The 16,027-nt window shown below is 45.0% G+C and overlaps 2 protein-coding genes across 12 annotated transcripts in view; both read left to right on the forward strand.

Annotated features, from left to right (window-relative positions):
• Positions 1–4,875, forward strand: part of LOC140900304 (calcipressin-3) — an 81,543-nt gene extending 76,668 nt beyond the window's left edge. Inside the window, exons 7-9 of the mRNA XM_073317407.1 lie at positions 554–649; positions 2,239–2,323; positions 4,197–4,875. Of these exons, the coding sequence (XP_073173508.1) occupies positions 554–649; positions 2,239–2,323; positions 4,197–4,338 (323 nt within the window). The 3' untranslated portion in view covers positions 4,339–4,875. The remainder of the gene's footprint in view (positions 1–553; positions 650–2,238; positions 2,324–4,196) is intronic.
• Positions 4,876–12,458: 7,583 nt separating this feature from the next.
• SRRM1 (serine and arginine repetitive matrix 1) overlaps positions 12,459–16,027 on the forward strand; it is a 27,523-nt gene continuing 23,954 nt past the window's right edge. For 4 of the 11 annotated variants that reach the window (XM_073317382.1, XM_073317383.1, XM_073317384.1 and 1 more), the window contains exons 1-2: positions 12,459–12,612; positions 15,908–15,997. In XM_073317382.1, the coding sequence (XP_073173483.1) occupies positions 12,592–12,612; positions 15,908–15,997 (111 nt within the window). In that variant the 5' untranslated portion in view covers positions 12,459–12,591. The remainder of the gene's footprint in view (positions 12,613–15,907; positions 15,998–16,027) is intronic. The other 7 variants (XM_073317381.1, XM_073317390.1, XM_073317386.1 and 4 more) reach the window with 4 other exon arrangements.

The raw sequence follows: 16,027 nt of genomic DNA on the forward strand, positions 1-16,027 counted from the left end.
GGCCTGATTCTTTTGCTATTCCAATTATCAGGAGTTCTAGGCCAAACTGCAACGTGGACTTCGAGACTCACTGTCTTTGTAGTTTGGTTGCCTGTTGCCGCTTGTTTCCAATTTATGCCAATGTTTCTCCTCTGAAACTCAGTTCTGTGGAATGGTAAAATTGCACCTTTGGCATGCATGGAATTTGCTTACTTTATTCCGTGTGTCAGCAGTGCTGAGCACTGTACATTTTAAGGTGAATAGCTTACTTGGGGTTCGAAGAGTATCCTTACTCACACTGGGTGAAATCTTGCCATGGACTTCACTGGTGCCCATGACTCCCCATGGCAGGAGTGGGGCCAAAATTCCATGCATGGTACAGTACTTTACTCTGCAATTGGTTCATTCATTTCAATAGAACTATTCATGGTGTAAGGTGATTACAATCTGGCTCTTGGTTAAGACCCAAATATCTGATGGATAATTGTCCAGTTATCTCAAATGAGTGCTGACAGTAGCAATTTCAGTGTGTGTGTGTTTGTTTTTTTAAAATCATTCTTCTTTCTTTGTCTAGCTGGAATCAAGATGACGACAGCTGCACCACTGGGCAATAATACCTTGTCTCCAACAAATGTGACCACAAAGTCTCAAGAAGAAATTCTTTATCAGAGTAAGAAAAATATTGTGACAATGGATATATTTGAGTTGCATTTTAAACGCCATGTGTCTGGGGAAGATTTTGAAAAGATGTCCGAAAACATTCCCATGTACAAACATTGTTAAACAAGGGACTTATATAAAACTGCCACATCACCCTTTGAAAATTCATCCTCCTAAAGATAATCAACATTAAATAGAATAAAATGGATTTCAGTGAGCTTGTTTTAAAAAAGTGTGCGTCTTGAAGGTCCTGTTTAAATGCAATTGTACTAGATTTTTGATGTGTGTTTTGATGCTTTCAGCTATTAGACACTGGCTACTTGAAATAAGGAAAAAAGTCTTCTGTTACTTATAACTTATTTTTTTATTAATTGTTTTTATTAAATCTAATTTATTCGACATCATTTGCTAGTCTTGCAGAATTTACTAGCCCAGGCACAAAGTCTAGTCATCTGCCCTCTGGTAGGAAGATTATAATGAATAACTTACGATACGTAGAGCCCGATCCTCCAAAGACTTAGGTATGCGCTTAACTTTCTGCCCTGCAGAGATCATAACCTCATTGTGCTGGGCATCATACAGATTCTTGGGGTGTGTCTACACTGCAGCTGGGAGCACTAGCTCTGCCCCAGAAAGTGCTAAAAATAGTAGAGTAGCCAGGGATAGCACAGGTGGCAGCTTGGGTTAGCCGCCTGAGTACAAACCCACCTTGGACCCGGGTGGTTAGCTTGAGCCACTACTCACGCTATGCTCGGCTACACTGCCACTTTTAGCTATCGTGTGTCCATCTGCCCAAGCTGGGAAGCACACTCCCAGCTGCAGTGTAGACGTACCCACACTAAGGGCGTGTCTACGCTTCCTTCCGGAGCGAAGGTAGTGAAGACGTGATAAATCGACTGCTGAGTGCTCTCCCGTCGACTCTGGTACTCCACTGGAGCGAGAAGCCTAGGCGGAGTCGATGGGGGGAGCGGCAGCAGTCGACCTACTGCAGTGAAGACACTGCGGTAAGTAGATCTAAGTACGTTGACTTCCGCTACATTATTCACGTAGCTGAAGTTGAGTAACTTAAATCGATTCTCCTCCTCTCCCCTCCCCCCCCAGCATAGACCAGACCTAAGGTAGAGTTCCTGCCCGAAAAAGTTTACAAATGAAAGAGAGGGTGGAAGGGAACACAGAGGCACAGAGAAGGGAAGTGACTTGCCCAAGGTCATATAACTGGTTGGGCAGAGCCACAGGTCTCCTGAATCCCCACACACTGGACCAGACTGTCTCTCAATGGGTTTGTTTACGTATTTTATTTCCTTCAGCAAGGATGAGGAAAACAGACCAGTCAGTTTGTTTTATTTCTAGTCAGTTTTACTCTCTAGTTCTTAAGCCCTAATTCAGTGCCACAACGTTTGGAGTTAAGCCTTTGCCTGCAGAGTTTGCACCTCATACCACCATTTTTCCTGAATTAAAAATAAAAATGAAAACAAGTTTTGGAAATCTTTTTCTCTTTAAGCATGCAACTTAAATTAACCGGGCAAAGTCTTGTTGGAACAATACAATACAAGCTATTTAAACAAAATATACTCAGTCTTTTTTTCCCCTCACTCGTAGGTTCCGGAGCAATCGTAGCTGCCATCGTAGTTGGAGTGATTATTATATTCACAGCGGTTCTGCTCATGTTGAAAATGTATAACAGGTACATGGCTTTGTTCCTAATTTCTTTTATGTAGCTCAGGTTAGACAAGATAAACCAAAATCACTGCCACGTGCTTAGAATTTCTCAGGTCTACTCTGTATTATCTCACAGGCCATTTCAAGGACTTAATTGCCAAAATTCCAAGGACTAAAACTACAGTACACATTCCTGATTGTTCATTTGAAATTTCAGACATCATAACCATTCTCTCTTGCTACCTTGAGGATCTTGTCTTTTTCTGTTCTTTCCACTCCGCTAGCACTGGTTTCCTTGCTGTTCTGCCTTCTCCTCTGCACCTCCTGTATCTTCATGTCTCAGCCACGCTTTCTGATATCTCAAACTTCAGAACAAAACATTTTAAATTCCTTTTGCATATGCCTCTTGATGTCTCTCTCTTTCCTTCTGCTATTCTGCTGTATTTAAGTCTGTATAAACTGTTTTAGATGCAGTTTTCATGAAAGACTCTACAAGAAACAGAAATGTAACTTCCCCGTCGTCCTACTTCCTAGTTCCATTTCCTTTCCCTCTCATCCTGATTGCTGGCCCTTCCTGGCCTTCCTGCTCCATGTGCTCTGTGTAGCACAGCAGCAAACTGAAACTGACAATAAATCAGGTCAGTTTCATTTTGCTCCAAGCAGGAGAGTCCAAGTGGATTTGTCAGTTTTTACATTGTTGCTTTCCAAGATACAAAAAGTGTAAATGAATGCAAGTCTGGCAGAGGCTTTTTGCATGCCAGCTCCAGGCTTTGTCTACCATTTTCTGGCATATGCTGCCCTCTGGTTACCTGCTTCTTCCAGATGAGGCAACTTAATTGAACCAGGTCATCTTCATGAATCCTGAAGGAGTTTGTGTCTTCAGTTGTCTTTTTGTACCTCTGGTGACAGAAGCCTGCTGCCTTTTGTCTCAGTGGAGGATACAGATGCCCACATGGTAGACAGGGCAGATGGGCTTCCTGTTTGCTTTCGGGGCTAATTATCTATAAATCCCTAAATGACCTGGGTCCTGGCCTAAATTTTTGGAACTAAAAAATGTATTTGAAAAATGGCCTTTTTCAAAAAGTAAAATCTTTGCAAAAACTTGACTTTAATTTTTTATGACATGTATTCAAATTTCTTCATTCAGCAATAAAATAAACTTGTAAAAACTGGGGGTGGGGTGGAATCCATTTCATACCCTGCAAAACAGTAACAACTTTGCAAATTTTTCAAAAAACAATTTACTCATTTTTTCAACCTGCTGTACTGGTCAGTTCTCCTCTTCCCTTTCCCCCAGAGCAGTTAGCCAGCTGTAATGCCTTCACTGTCTGTCCTCAAGGAGAAAAGGAGTACTTGTAGCACCTTAGAGACTAACAAATTTATCTGAGTATAAGCTTTGCTCAAATAAATTTGTTAGTCTCTAAGGTGCCACAAGTACTCCTTTTCTTTTTGCGGATACAGACTAACATGGCTGCTACTCTGAAACCTGTCCTCAAGGATTAACTCTTGGGAGCAGGCAGCAGAAGATTCTTGATGTTGGACCCTGTTCTTTGGAACTCATTGCCCGAGTTTAGCAGAGTGGGGCAACAGAAAGCTGCTTATTCTGGCATTTTCGTCGCAGGAAGTGGAGTAGGGTGTAAATCTTAAACTCTCATCACCACACTGATGAACCATTAGTAACACTGGGTTTCAATTAAAATCTTGGGATGAAATCTTGGCTCCGTTGACTAAAATGGCAGGGATTCCCAATGACTTGGGAGCGGCCAGGATTTCAACCTTGATGTTCAACACACCATGATTCTTGCCATTTTTCCCCAGACAGTACTTAGAATGGTAAAGGCCATTCCTGGACAAGTAGGAAATGATGAGGAAATTTTAATTTTAATTTTTCTTTACAGACGCATGAGGGAAAAACGAGAGCTGGAACCCACAAGCATCAAAGCCAAGACCCCACCTGCTTTTGGACAGAACAGTAACAATGCTAACCGACCCACAACAGTAGCTATCATACCTGTGGACATCCATATGCAGAACAGATGACTGTGGACCTTGGCCCTACCTATGGGAGATCACTCTCCTTGAAGAATGAGACTTGACAACCAGACTTTGTTCACATAGACCTGTGACTCTTTACCAGAGGAGGATTGGCACTGGAATAGTGACTACACGTGGAGTTGAAACCAAGGATTATGTGGGTAACTGGCCACGTTTTTTCTTTTATTAGAAGGAAAAAATAAAAAGCTGAGCATCTTTGTATGGCTGATCTAACAACGTGATCAGCAGGAACATGAAAAGTCTTATTTTCTCTGTAGAAGTTAAGTGGCAACAAGTGGCAAAAATGCCCTTTAGATGGGTCAAAAGATGCACACTCCTTTATTTACAGTGTCCTTGATGAGTCGTGAGCAGTTTGGTGGGCTTTCTTTTCCTCTCCTGCAGTGATCAGTAGTGAAGAAAATGAAAGATCTGGATGTAAAGGCTACAACTATACTTCATTCTTGGATTTGTTATGCTTGTATCTTTTTATATTTTTAGCATGAGGAATAACATGTGAAGTAACAAAACTGTATTTAGACTTCACTGGCCTTTCTGATTCCCAATCAGATACATAGACGTGGATTCAGATAAAACAGGGTATGAATGTGATATGCTTTAAAAAATTTTTTTGATGTGTTCTAGCAACTTGACAGAGTTTGAATCCAGATGAATCCCTCTCTTCAGGGATTTTAACTCAGCAGCCATATTTATGCTGGGTTCTCAGTTTGGGAGCACTTATTTATTTTTTTTTTTTTACAAATGATGGGATGGGGAGAAAAATTAGTTCTATTTTTAAATTAGAAGAGGTTCAAACAGGAAGAGAATGAAAAACTAGTGATACTTTGTGTGCGTGGGGCTGCTTTTCTTTAAAGATAGACTTTAAAAAACAACTGAAATGTTGCAATCCATAATGTAGATTACAGACTTTGGCTTTTTTTTTTGAGAAAAATAATTTTTAAAAGCAACCACAAGCTATTTGGTTTTGCATGAGTGACTGTTGTGGGTGTGCAGTAATTCAACAAAAATTTCCCAAGGATTTTTTCACAGGCCCACTGGGTGCACACACAGAAGCTGCATTGTTACACTCTCTATGGCCTATTGTTTCCATGATCTACATGTTAAAGCGTCCCTAAACATTAGCTAACAGAGTAGACAGCAATGGTTCAGCAGAAGGCAGTGTAGCCTATTGATCTAATAATTCACCTTGTGCAAAAGCCCCTTGTGCAAAAGCGATGCACATCGTTGACCCCATCCTTCAACTTAATTTCGGTTGCTGTAGCACAAGCCACACACTGGAATACCCAGGCACAACAGAGGGTGAACTGACTATACAGTATTAACGTCCGAGTCTGAATTCACTCGGTTCGGTGGGTTTAAATTATTCATAGATTCATAGATTCAGATATTTAGGTCAGAAGGGACCATTATGATCATCTAGTCTGACCTCCTGCACAATGCAGGCCACAGAATTTCACCCACCACTCCTAAAAAAGACCTCACACCTATATCTGTGCTATTGAAGTCCTCAAATTGTAGTTTGAAGACCTCAAGGAGCAGAGAATCCTCCAGCAAGTGACCCGTGCCCCATGCTACAGAGGAAGGCGAAAAACCTCCAGGGCCTTCCAATCTGCCCTGGAGGAAAATTCCTTCCCGACCCCAAATATGGCGATCAGCTAAACCCTGAGCATATGGGCAAGATTCATCAGCCAGATACTACAGAAAATTCTTTCCCGGGTAACTTGGATCTTACCCCATCTAAAAACCCATCACAGGCCATTGGGCCTATTTACCATGAATATTTAATTACCAAAACCATGTTATCCCATCATACCATCTCCTCCATAAACTTATCAAGTTTAATCTTAAAGCAAGATAGATCTTTTGCCCCCACTACTTCCCTCGGAAGGCTATTCCAAAACTTCACTCCTCTGATGGTTAGAAACCTTCGTCTAATTTCTTTTATGCCCATGGCATTGTACTAAAAGAGAATGTTTTGGGTTAATACAGACTTGCGTGTAGAGCTGGCTTTAAGCACAAAAAAAGCTAGTGACCACTTGGGGTCCACTCTTCTGAGGGCCTTAAGAAAATTTGCAACTGGCAGTCCAGCTTGACTTCTCCTTCTGGCAGAGAGATAGGAGAGGAGGACACTCTGATCTGACAGGTTTCAGAGTAGTAGCCGTGTTAGGCTGTATTCGCACAAAGAAAAGGAGGACTTGTGGCACCTTAGAGACTAACCAATTTATTTGAGCATAAGCTTTTGTGAGCTACAGATCACTTCATCGGATGCATCTGATAGTGATCTGTTTTGGCAACTTGTGGCTCTTTAGGTACTATAAGGCCAGCCCTGCCTGGCAAACACTTTGTCATTTACAAAGGGGTGTTACTAATTAAACTGATCAAAGAACCAATTTTGAAAAGGAATTTTAAAAAATGCAAAGCCTGAGATTTTTAAAATAATTGTCCATGATTTAAATCTGACTGCAACTCATTTGTAATTCTCCCCACCACAAAAATTCCACTACTGTCACAAGTCAACCTGACTCCCCTGGGTGCTTCAGTTTAAAACATGCAACCAGAAAAGACATTAGGCTGATTGCTCTACAAACAAAAGCTGGTGAATATTTTACTCTCAGCCAGGACTTGGAAAGGTAAATTGTTACATTGCCAACACCACCTCAAAAATGTGAACTGAGTGTAAATGATGGAGAGATGAGTCTGCAGACTGCCTGGAATGATAGCTTGGACAGGTGTGAATTGTCCATCTAGCCCGGTATCCTGTCTCCCGATAGTGGCCGGTACCAGATGCTTCAGAGGGAGTGAACAGAACAGGGCACTTAGAGTGATCCATCTTCTGTTGTCCAGCCCCAGCTTCTAGCAGTCAGAGGTTTAGGGACACCCAGAGCATTGGGATTGCATCCCTGACCATCTTGGCTAACAGCTATTGATGGACCTATTCAACTTTTCTAACTCTTTTAGAACCCAGTCATACTTTTGGCCTTCAGAACATCCTCTGACAACAAGTTCCACAGGTTAACTGTGCACTGGGTGCAGAAATACTGCTTTATGTTGTTTTAAACCTGCTGCCTATTAATTTCATTGAGTGACTCCTGGTTCATGTGAGATGTGAAGGGGTAAATAATACTTCCTTATTCACTTTCTCCGCACCATTGATGATTTTATAGACCTTGATCATCTCTCCCCTCAGTCGTCTCTTTTCCAAGATGAACGGTCCCAGGCTTTTTAATCTCTCCTCACATAAAAGCTGTTCCATTCCCCTCATCGTTTTTGTTGCTCTTCTCTGTACTTTTCCCAATTTTTATATATCTTTCTTTGAGATGGGGTGACCAGAATTACACGTGGTATTCAAGGTGTGAGTGTACCATGGATTTATTTTGTGGCACTAGGATATGTTCTGTCTTATCTATCCCTTTCCGAACGGTTCCTAACGTTTTTTTTGACGGCTGCTGCACTTTGAGCAGATGTTTTGCAGAGAACGATCCACAATGATTCAAAGATATTTTTCTTAAGTAGTAACAGCTAATTTAGACCCCATCATTTTGAATGTATAGTTTGGATTATGTTTTCCAATGTTTACGCATTACTTTGAATTTCATCTACCATTTTGTTGCAGTCTCCCAGTTTTGTGAGATCATTTTGTAACTCTTCGCAGTCTGCTTTGGACTTAACTATCTTGAGTAATTTAGTATCGTCTACAAACTTTGCCATCACACTGTTTGTTTCTTTTTCAATAACATTACTACGCTGGTAAAAGCCTAGTCTAGCTACAGTTTGCTAAACTGGAATAAGCTATACCAGTAAACACTTTTATACTGGGATAATTGTATCTACACTGGCGAGAGGGAGTTAAAGCTGCAAACTCTTTAGGATAGACAAGGCCTCACTACTCGCTCCTAGGCAGAAGCTATAACATTCTTCATTTTAAATACTTTACTGAAACATAACTACAGACAAGACAACCCTTCACAGGCATGGAAAGCTTTAGCCAGTGTAGTAGCATCTTAGGCACCAATGCTGTAACGTGACATGCAAGCTATGTACAGAAACAAGCCTGGCAATTCTTTGGTCCCAGAGTGAAAATAAGTAAGCAAACATACTTAAAAAACCCAAAACTACAACCATACAGCTACAACCTCACCAAATGAATTCGCAAGCAAGCTTCTGCAAGCCAGCTTTTGTTCCTTTTGCATTGTTCAATTGACCTTTTTTTTTAGCAGTGGGTATGTAGCGCCACCTAGCGTCATCCTTCTATATGATAGCAAGCAGCTACCCTATATTACAGGTAGTATTTCCCTACAATAAGGGATGGACTCCACAGCTTTACCACAGTTGCTAATATCGCAGAAATTTGTCCCCATTCATGGTTATAAATAAACTTGGCACATATATTTCTTTAATATATAATTTTTATGAATAATTTCAATGTTTATTTTAAAGTGTTTTTTCAACTTTCATCCATTTTAAATTTTCACAGCTGTGGGAAATTATAAAGGGGTTTAGACAATGGGAAGGCAGTTGATAGCCTGACTAATGACAGAAGATGCTGAGGTTCAAAAAGTTAAAGCTTTATAACCATTAAAACACAAATGGTCAACATCATATGACAAACATATGCAAAGAAATATCTTTAAACAAAGCTTTTTCTTTCTTTGCCTATTTGTAAATTTCTATTTCTAATATATTTTCATTGGTTGGTGTGTGTACAGCGAAATCGGCGTTTATTGACATTTACTCATAAAAATCTAATCCTTTCAAGCCTAGTTACAAAGCTACTTACCGCTGCTTCACATTATCAAAGTGCTGTAGAAACGTTAGCTGATCCAGCAGAATAGTATCTCCAGTCTGGATGTATGACATGCTGGAAAAGAGACTGTCAATTTGAAATCTAGTTTTTCCCTCCTCTTTTTCATAGTGTCTGAAGTCCCACACCTGCCCTTGAGTCCCTGCCAAATGTTGCGGTTTTACACACACACTCACTCACTCGCCTGGTCTGTTTCAGCTAAGTGCCATCAAATGCACAGCAAAATCCAACTGAAAAACTCCAGTTTTGTTCTCTTTAAAGATATACAGACTCCGTTTTTATTGTGAAATGATTTTTATTGTGGGGGCGCTGAAGGCAGAAACCATGTATTTGAGTGGTTGTTACTACATCAAGCCAAAGGGTGTGGCAGCAACCCTGGTTCCAGCACCCATGTACAGACTTAGTCTTTTATCTAAAAGAAAAACATAACCCCTGCCCTCAATTTAGACAGGAGTGTAATTTTTAAATAGTCTTTTTAAATATACAACAATATGAACATAGCAATTGTCACAGACTACAGATCTGTTTAATCCAGTACCCTGTCTTTGACTGTAGCCGTTACCACCACCTTCACAGGAAGCTGATGCAGTCAGATGTTATGTTATAAACAACCGAGAAAGTTTCTTTCTAATCCCAATCAGACTGGTTTATTTCTGAAAGCATGAGGGGGTTTTATCCCTTCCAAAATTTGTGTTTTAAATTATTTTCTATTGTAACTGTTATGGTAACTTTTTGACATTGACCTATTCTCTCCCATATATATTAGATAATTTTGCTTTCAAAATATTGCTCTCTGTCAGTACAAATAATGAAGCAATGGGAAAACTGGCTACCATATGTTCAGATGCTCTCTTCCTCTAGAGGCTGGAAGCATTTTGCAGACGAGCCAGTTTAAGGGTTTGGGGAGCAAGTAATTTCCAGCAGGTCACAGTTGCTAAAGACATAAGGCCCGAAAACAGTCTCAATCCTGTTTGATCCTTGAGTGGCTCTTGACTTACAGTGCTGTAACGACAGATGGTTGAGGCTGCTATGCCAGGACGTGACAGTGGAGTCCACGTGGGGGGAAGACTACTGCTTAACATCAACCACCAAACAGTTCCTTGTCACAGACCCTACTGCTTGCCCGTCTGGCTTCAACCTGCCATGTCATCAGGGGGACCTTCTTAACAGATTCCGGACTGGGCAACGCCTTCATGCAGCCAACCAGCACCGTTGGGGTCTTGGAGACAATCCAAGCTGTGGCTGTGGTGCAGACTGAGCAAGAATATGCGTTGTCAAGGAGTGCCTGCTCACCAAATTCAGCAGTGAGCTCCACTGGGCCGCTAACAACGCTATTGCCTGGCAACTATGCAAATGTTAAATCAATCACTAAGTTCCTGATGCACAGCAGAGGGGAAGTGGAGCGACATTGCTTTAGTGGCTGATAGGCAAAAGAGCAAATACGGGGGACGGAGGAAGACTCCCGTCCCACTCAGGCTTTGCCTGCGCTACAAAAGGGTGATTTTTCCCAGCTGGAACAGGGTAGTGGAGTGGGTTGTTTTCCCCATGGAGCTAGGCGCGTTCAGCACTAGACCCCTTCCGCGTAAGTGGTCCCTAGCCGCAAAGACCCCCGTGCCTCGTCTCTGCTCGGAGTCACAGCAGGCTGGCTCCCCCGCCGCGCGTCGGCCGGGGTAAAGGATGCGCTTTCGGGGCTAGTGACGACAGGGCCTGTGTGTGTGTGTTGGGGGGGTAAGTGGGGAAGACCTTGCTGGGGCAGGAGGGGACCTGTCCTGTTAAAGGTGGGGGTGGGGAAGACCTTGCCGGGGCAGGGAGGGGACCTGTCCCAGAGGAAGCCGGGGAGGGCCCTGCCCTGTTAAAGGTGGGGGCGGGGAAGACCTTGCCGGGGCAGGAGGTGTGTCCCAGAGGAAGCCAGGGAGGGCCCTGACCTATTAAAGGTGGGGGCGAGGAAGACCTTGCTGGGGCAGGAGGGGACCTGTCCCAGAGGAAGCCAGGGAGGGCCCTGACCTATTAAAAGGTGGGGGCGAGGAAGACCTTGCCGGGGCAGGAGGGGACCTGTCCCAGAGGAAGCGGGGGAGGGCCCTGTCCTGTTAAAGGTGGGGGCGGGGAAGACAGTGGTTTGAGCATTGGCCTGCTAAACCCAGGGTTGTGAGTTCAATCCTTGAGGGGGCCATTTAGGGATCGGGGCAAAAAATGGGGATTGGTCCTGCTTTGAGCAGGGGGTTGGACTAGATGACCTCCTGAGGTCCCTTCCAACCCTGATATTCTATGATCTTGCCGGGGCAGGAGGGGACCTGTCCCAGAGGAAGCCGGGGAGGGCCCTGCCCTGTTAAAGGTGGGGGCGGGGAAGACCTTGCTGGGGCAGGAGGGGACCTGTCCCAGAGGAAGCCGGGGAGGGCCCTGCCCTGTTAAAGGTGGGGGCGGGGAAGACCTTGCTGGGGCAGGAGGGGACCTGTCCCAGAGGAAGCCGGGGAGGGCCCTGTCCTGTTAAAGGTGGGGGCGGGGAAGACCTTGCCGGGGCAGGAGGGGACCTGTCCCAGAGGAAGCCGGGGAGGGCCCTGTCCTGTTAAAGGTGGGGGCGGGGAAGACCTTGCTGGGGCAGGAGGGGACCTGTCCCAGAGGAAGCCGGGGAGGGCCCTGCCCTGTTAAAGGTGGGGGCGGGGAAGACCTTGCCGGGGCAGGAGGGGACCTGTCCCAGAGGAAGCCGGGGAGGGCCCTGCCCTGTTAAAGGTGGGGGCGGGGAAGACCTTGCCGGGGCAGGAGGGGACCTGTCCCAGAGGAAGCCGGGGAGGGCCCTGCCCTGTTAAAGGTGGGGGCGGGGACGCAGGCCCTACACCCGTGAGGGGGCTCCTAGGAAGCGCTGAGTCGTAGGAGGCAGACGCGACGCGGGAAAGAGGGGCTGGGGGAGGGGCGGATGAGGCGACACTAGCTCCACCGGCCCCAACGTCAGTCCCCCTTCGGCGCATGCGCAGTCGACTCCAGAATCACATGACCACCTGAACCCAAGCACCCCACCCGCGACCCAGTCTGCGCGCGCGTTACAATCTTCCCTTCGCTACCGCGCTGGAAGGGCAGGTTCCACCTCTGGCGCCGCCACAGCCCACACGCTCCATGGTCAGCCTCCTCATTGGCCGGCGCCCGCCGGATAGACCCTGGAACCCTCCTCCCGTAGTCCCGCCCCTCCATCACGGTGCCTTCTGATTGGCTTAGGGCGGAGCGCGGCCCGCCCTCTTCGCCGCGTCCGCTGATTGGCTGACGGCTAGGGGGCTCGCGGTCGCGTTGGGACCCGCCCCTTTCGTTCTGTGTCGCGCGACTCTGTCTCTCATCTCGCCGCTTTTCCTCCTCCCCGCGGTGAACGTGAGGGAGGGAGGGAGAGAGGAAGGGGTCCTGCGGGCGCGGTGCACGCCGGGATAGGGAGTGCTCTGCGGCCAGGAGGAGGCAAGATGGATGCGGGCTTCTTCCGCGTAAGTGTTACCCTAAGCGGGCCGGTGGAGCGGCCCGGCCGGGCGAACGCGGGGAGCCGGGCCGCTGGGAAGCACCGCGGCGAGCGCTGCCGCCGCCGGGTCCCCCTGCGAGCGCGGCCCTGCCTCCCTCCTCTCCCGCCCTGCGCAGGCTCCCGTGAGGAGCCGCGGCGCAGAAAATGGCGGCCGGAAGGTGGTCGGTGCGGTTCGTTCCACCCGGGGGGGCGAGGGGACGGTGTCATCGCGCGGGGTGGAGGGGGGGGGGTGTCTCTGGGGTTGGGTAGGTTGGAGGAGGGAGGGGCCTGCTCTTTCCTCTGGGGCTGGGGGGGTGGGATGCCCGGGGGGGGGGCGGCTCTTACCCCCTCCCCCCGCACGCGCACACTCCTCTAAAGGCCGCGGTGAGGCCGCTACCTCCAGTCCAGGGCCTGCGCCGCCAGGAGGAGGTGGGCCTTTCCGTGCGCCAGGCCCTGCTGCCCCGCGGCGCCATGTGGGCCGCCCGGGCCTGGTGTCCCGCGGGAGGACGAGGAGTCTCCCTCCCACGCCAGGGGCCCGGGCCGGGACCCGAACGCTGCTCGCCGTGGCCGCTCTGGAGTCCGGTTCCTGAACCTCACTCTGCGCCCTGCTGGGTCTCCTCATGGCCAGGCACCCTCTTGTTTTGGTTATGCGCTAGAGATTGTGCTGGACAGCCCTGCCCCTGATAAAAGCCCCCTGTGGAAAGTATGCATCCGATGAAGTGAGCTGTGGCTCACGAAAGCTTATGCTCAAATAAATGGGTTAGTCTCTAAGGTGCCACAAGTCCTCCTTTTCTTTTTGCGAATACAGACTAACGCGCCTGTTACTCTGAAACCTATGCATTTACTGCTTCACAGAGAGAATCGGTATGCCTGGTCTTCTGGTTTTGCAGAGTTTGGTTCAAAGTCTGATGAATCAAGGTTTTTCCGAGTGATGTGTTTGTACACACACAATTTTTATTGTCAGAGAGTACTCAAATAGTTACAGTGAAAATACTTTTTTTGTAAACACATTTTTAGTTTTTGGGATTATTATAAAAGCAGATTAGCAGTTTAATTTCTTCCTCAGAGCTTGTAACACTGAGGGTGTTACATATTCTCAATGCAGTGTGTACAATTTACAAATTGGCTTCTTCATTGAAATGCAGATTGTACCATTCAATTTCAAATCTCTCTTGGTGACCAATGCTGCTTACCATGCCTTGTGAACAAACTTCTCCGCTACGGGGCTGAGCAAAATTCCAACTGCTTTTTTCTGCCTCCTATGGGGGGAGAGGAGGCAGGGAATCTTATTTCTATATGTGACTGCAGAATCTTGAATATTTGGGTGATATGACAAATACGCTAAATTCAGTTTTGACTGAAGTGGGAACACATCAAACATGGAAGCACTGTGGATAGTCTTGTATTCAGATGTATCTTAATCCTTGAAAATGAATGCTAGCCCCTAGGATTTCTGCTCTTCAGAATTACAGATGAGAACATTAGGAGTTATAGCCCCATCTCTGTAAGTAATGACTTCATTTTATAGCATCTTATCTTGCCGACACATCTGAAGATGCTTTTGTAAAAGATGCACAATTTTACAATATGGTCTGCAGTGCCAATTTAATAACTGAAAGCAAGCAAAAACAAATGTGCTTTTACTTTTTTGATTTAAAGTGCCAACATTCTTATTTCATGTCTCTGGGCATGGAGTTAGAGAGATGGTACTAAGGTTGAAGCAGTCATGCAGTATAGGACTGGTGAGCTTGCAGTTCAGAATCAGATGAATTCAATTTATGTTTGCATAGCAAAGAGTGACTAGAGAGATTGGATTAAATTCTAAATGGCTTTAAATCAAGTGGATGGAGTACCTTAATGCAGCAAAAGCTGCATATACTTGCGCTCTAGTTCCATCCCAAGTTGTATGCTTGGACCAGTATGTTAAAATAAATAGTTACCATATTGTAATGTATGGAAAGGTTCGTGTATAAATCCCTCTCTTTTGAATAAGTTACAATGGTAGCTGGTTAAATAAACTTTGAATATGAAAACCTAGTTAGTGATTCAAGACTGAACAAATGAACAATATTGCAGAACCTTTGGTCTGGGCAGACTGAGCTATATTAACTTTTGTTGCATCATGTTTTTTAAAAAAATACAATATTAGGACCCAATCCTGCAAATTCATACTTTCATGTGTATGAAGTAAATGGAACTATTTATGCAAATGTTGTTTCCAGGATTAGACTCAATCTCTGACTATACTGTAAGAAGTGAACTATAGTTACACTATACATGAACATGTACAGCATTATAAATGATTGATTAAATCATCAAAGTAAGATTCCCCTCTTTATAAGCTGTATCTTATTACATGCAAGATTAATGAACTGTGCAGGGTGATGGTAAATTTCAAAGAAATTTCACCTAAAGCTTGAGTAAAGGATTGAGTGTTTGAAATTATCACAGAAGATTACAGTGTATAATGTCATTTCTGAGGTTTTAGCTCTAAGGCTGGGTCTACATTCAAAAGTTAAGTTGACCTGTGTATGAAAAGTCCACTACCCTGAGTGACAGATGTAAGCCAACCTAACCCTCAGCATAGACATCTTTTCTCCTGGACCTAGCTACTGCATCTCTGGGAGGTCGATTTAACTACACTGGCAGGAGAACCCCTCCTGTTTTTATAGTGAGTTTCTACACTTGTAGCGCTACAGTGTCTGCAGCTGCCTCTGTAGTGCTTCAAGTACAGACAAGCCCTGAAAATCTGATTTAAAACCGAATCTGTCTTTAACACCAGATTTCAAGAAGAAAATGAGCACTTGAAGTTATTAAAAATAATGAGGGTACGGGTGAATAGCAGTATTAAAAAGAGTTCACCTTTGGTCTATACCATAAATGCTCCAGTTTTTTCCTTCTGCTTTTTTCTGCTCTTGGACAGAAAAAACTGAACTGATTCCTGCTGAGCAGGTCTCTTTGAGAAGGCTGTATACTGCAACTCAAAATTATTTGACAACATTGTGCATGCTTTTAGATTTGCAAGTACTGCACCATGGTGAATTATATGATTTAAGTGTCAGAGTTGTGAAACCTGATTACCATCTTCAGTAGGATATGACGATTGGTTAGTGAAGTGGAATGCTTCTTGAAGGTGTCTGTACAGGTGGTACAATTGAATATTTTTTAATTGCTATGCAGTTTGTCAAAATTGTTTTTAATGCAAATATATGTCCAGGGACAAGTGGTAGACTAGCTGTGGAACAAAGTTTGATGGCATAGTGACTAAAATCTTTCTCTTATAGGGAACAAGTGCGGAGCAGGACAATCGCTTCAGCAACAAACAGAAGAAGCTCTTGAAGCAGCTGAAATTTGCAGAATGTCTAGAAAAGAAAGTAAGTTGAGTTTATTCCACACCCATCCTG

Source organism: Lepidochelys kempii, chromosome 19, assembly GCF_965140265.1.
Source record: "Lepidochelys kempii isolate rLepKem1 chromosome 19, rLepKem1.hap2, whole genome shotgun sequence".
Taxonomy (NCBI): domain Eukaryota; kingdom Metazoa; phylum Chordata; order Testudines; family Cheloniidae; genus Lepidochelys; species Lepidochelys kempii.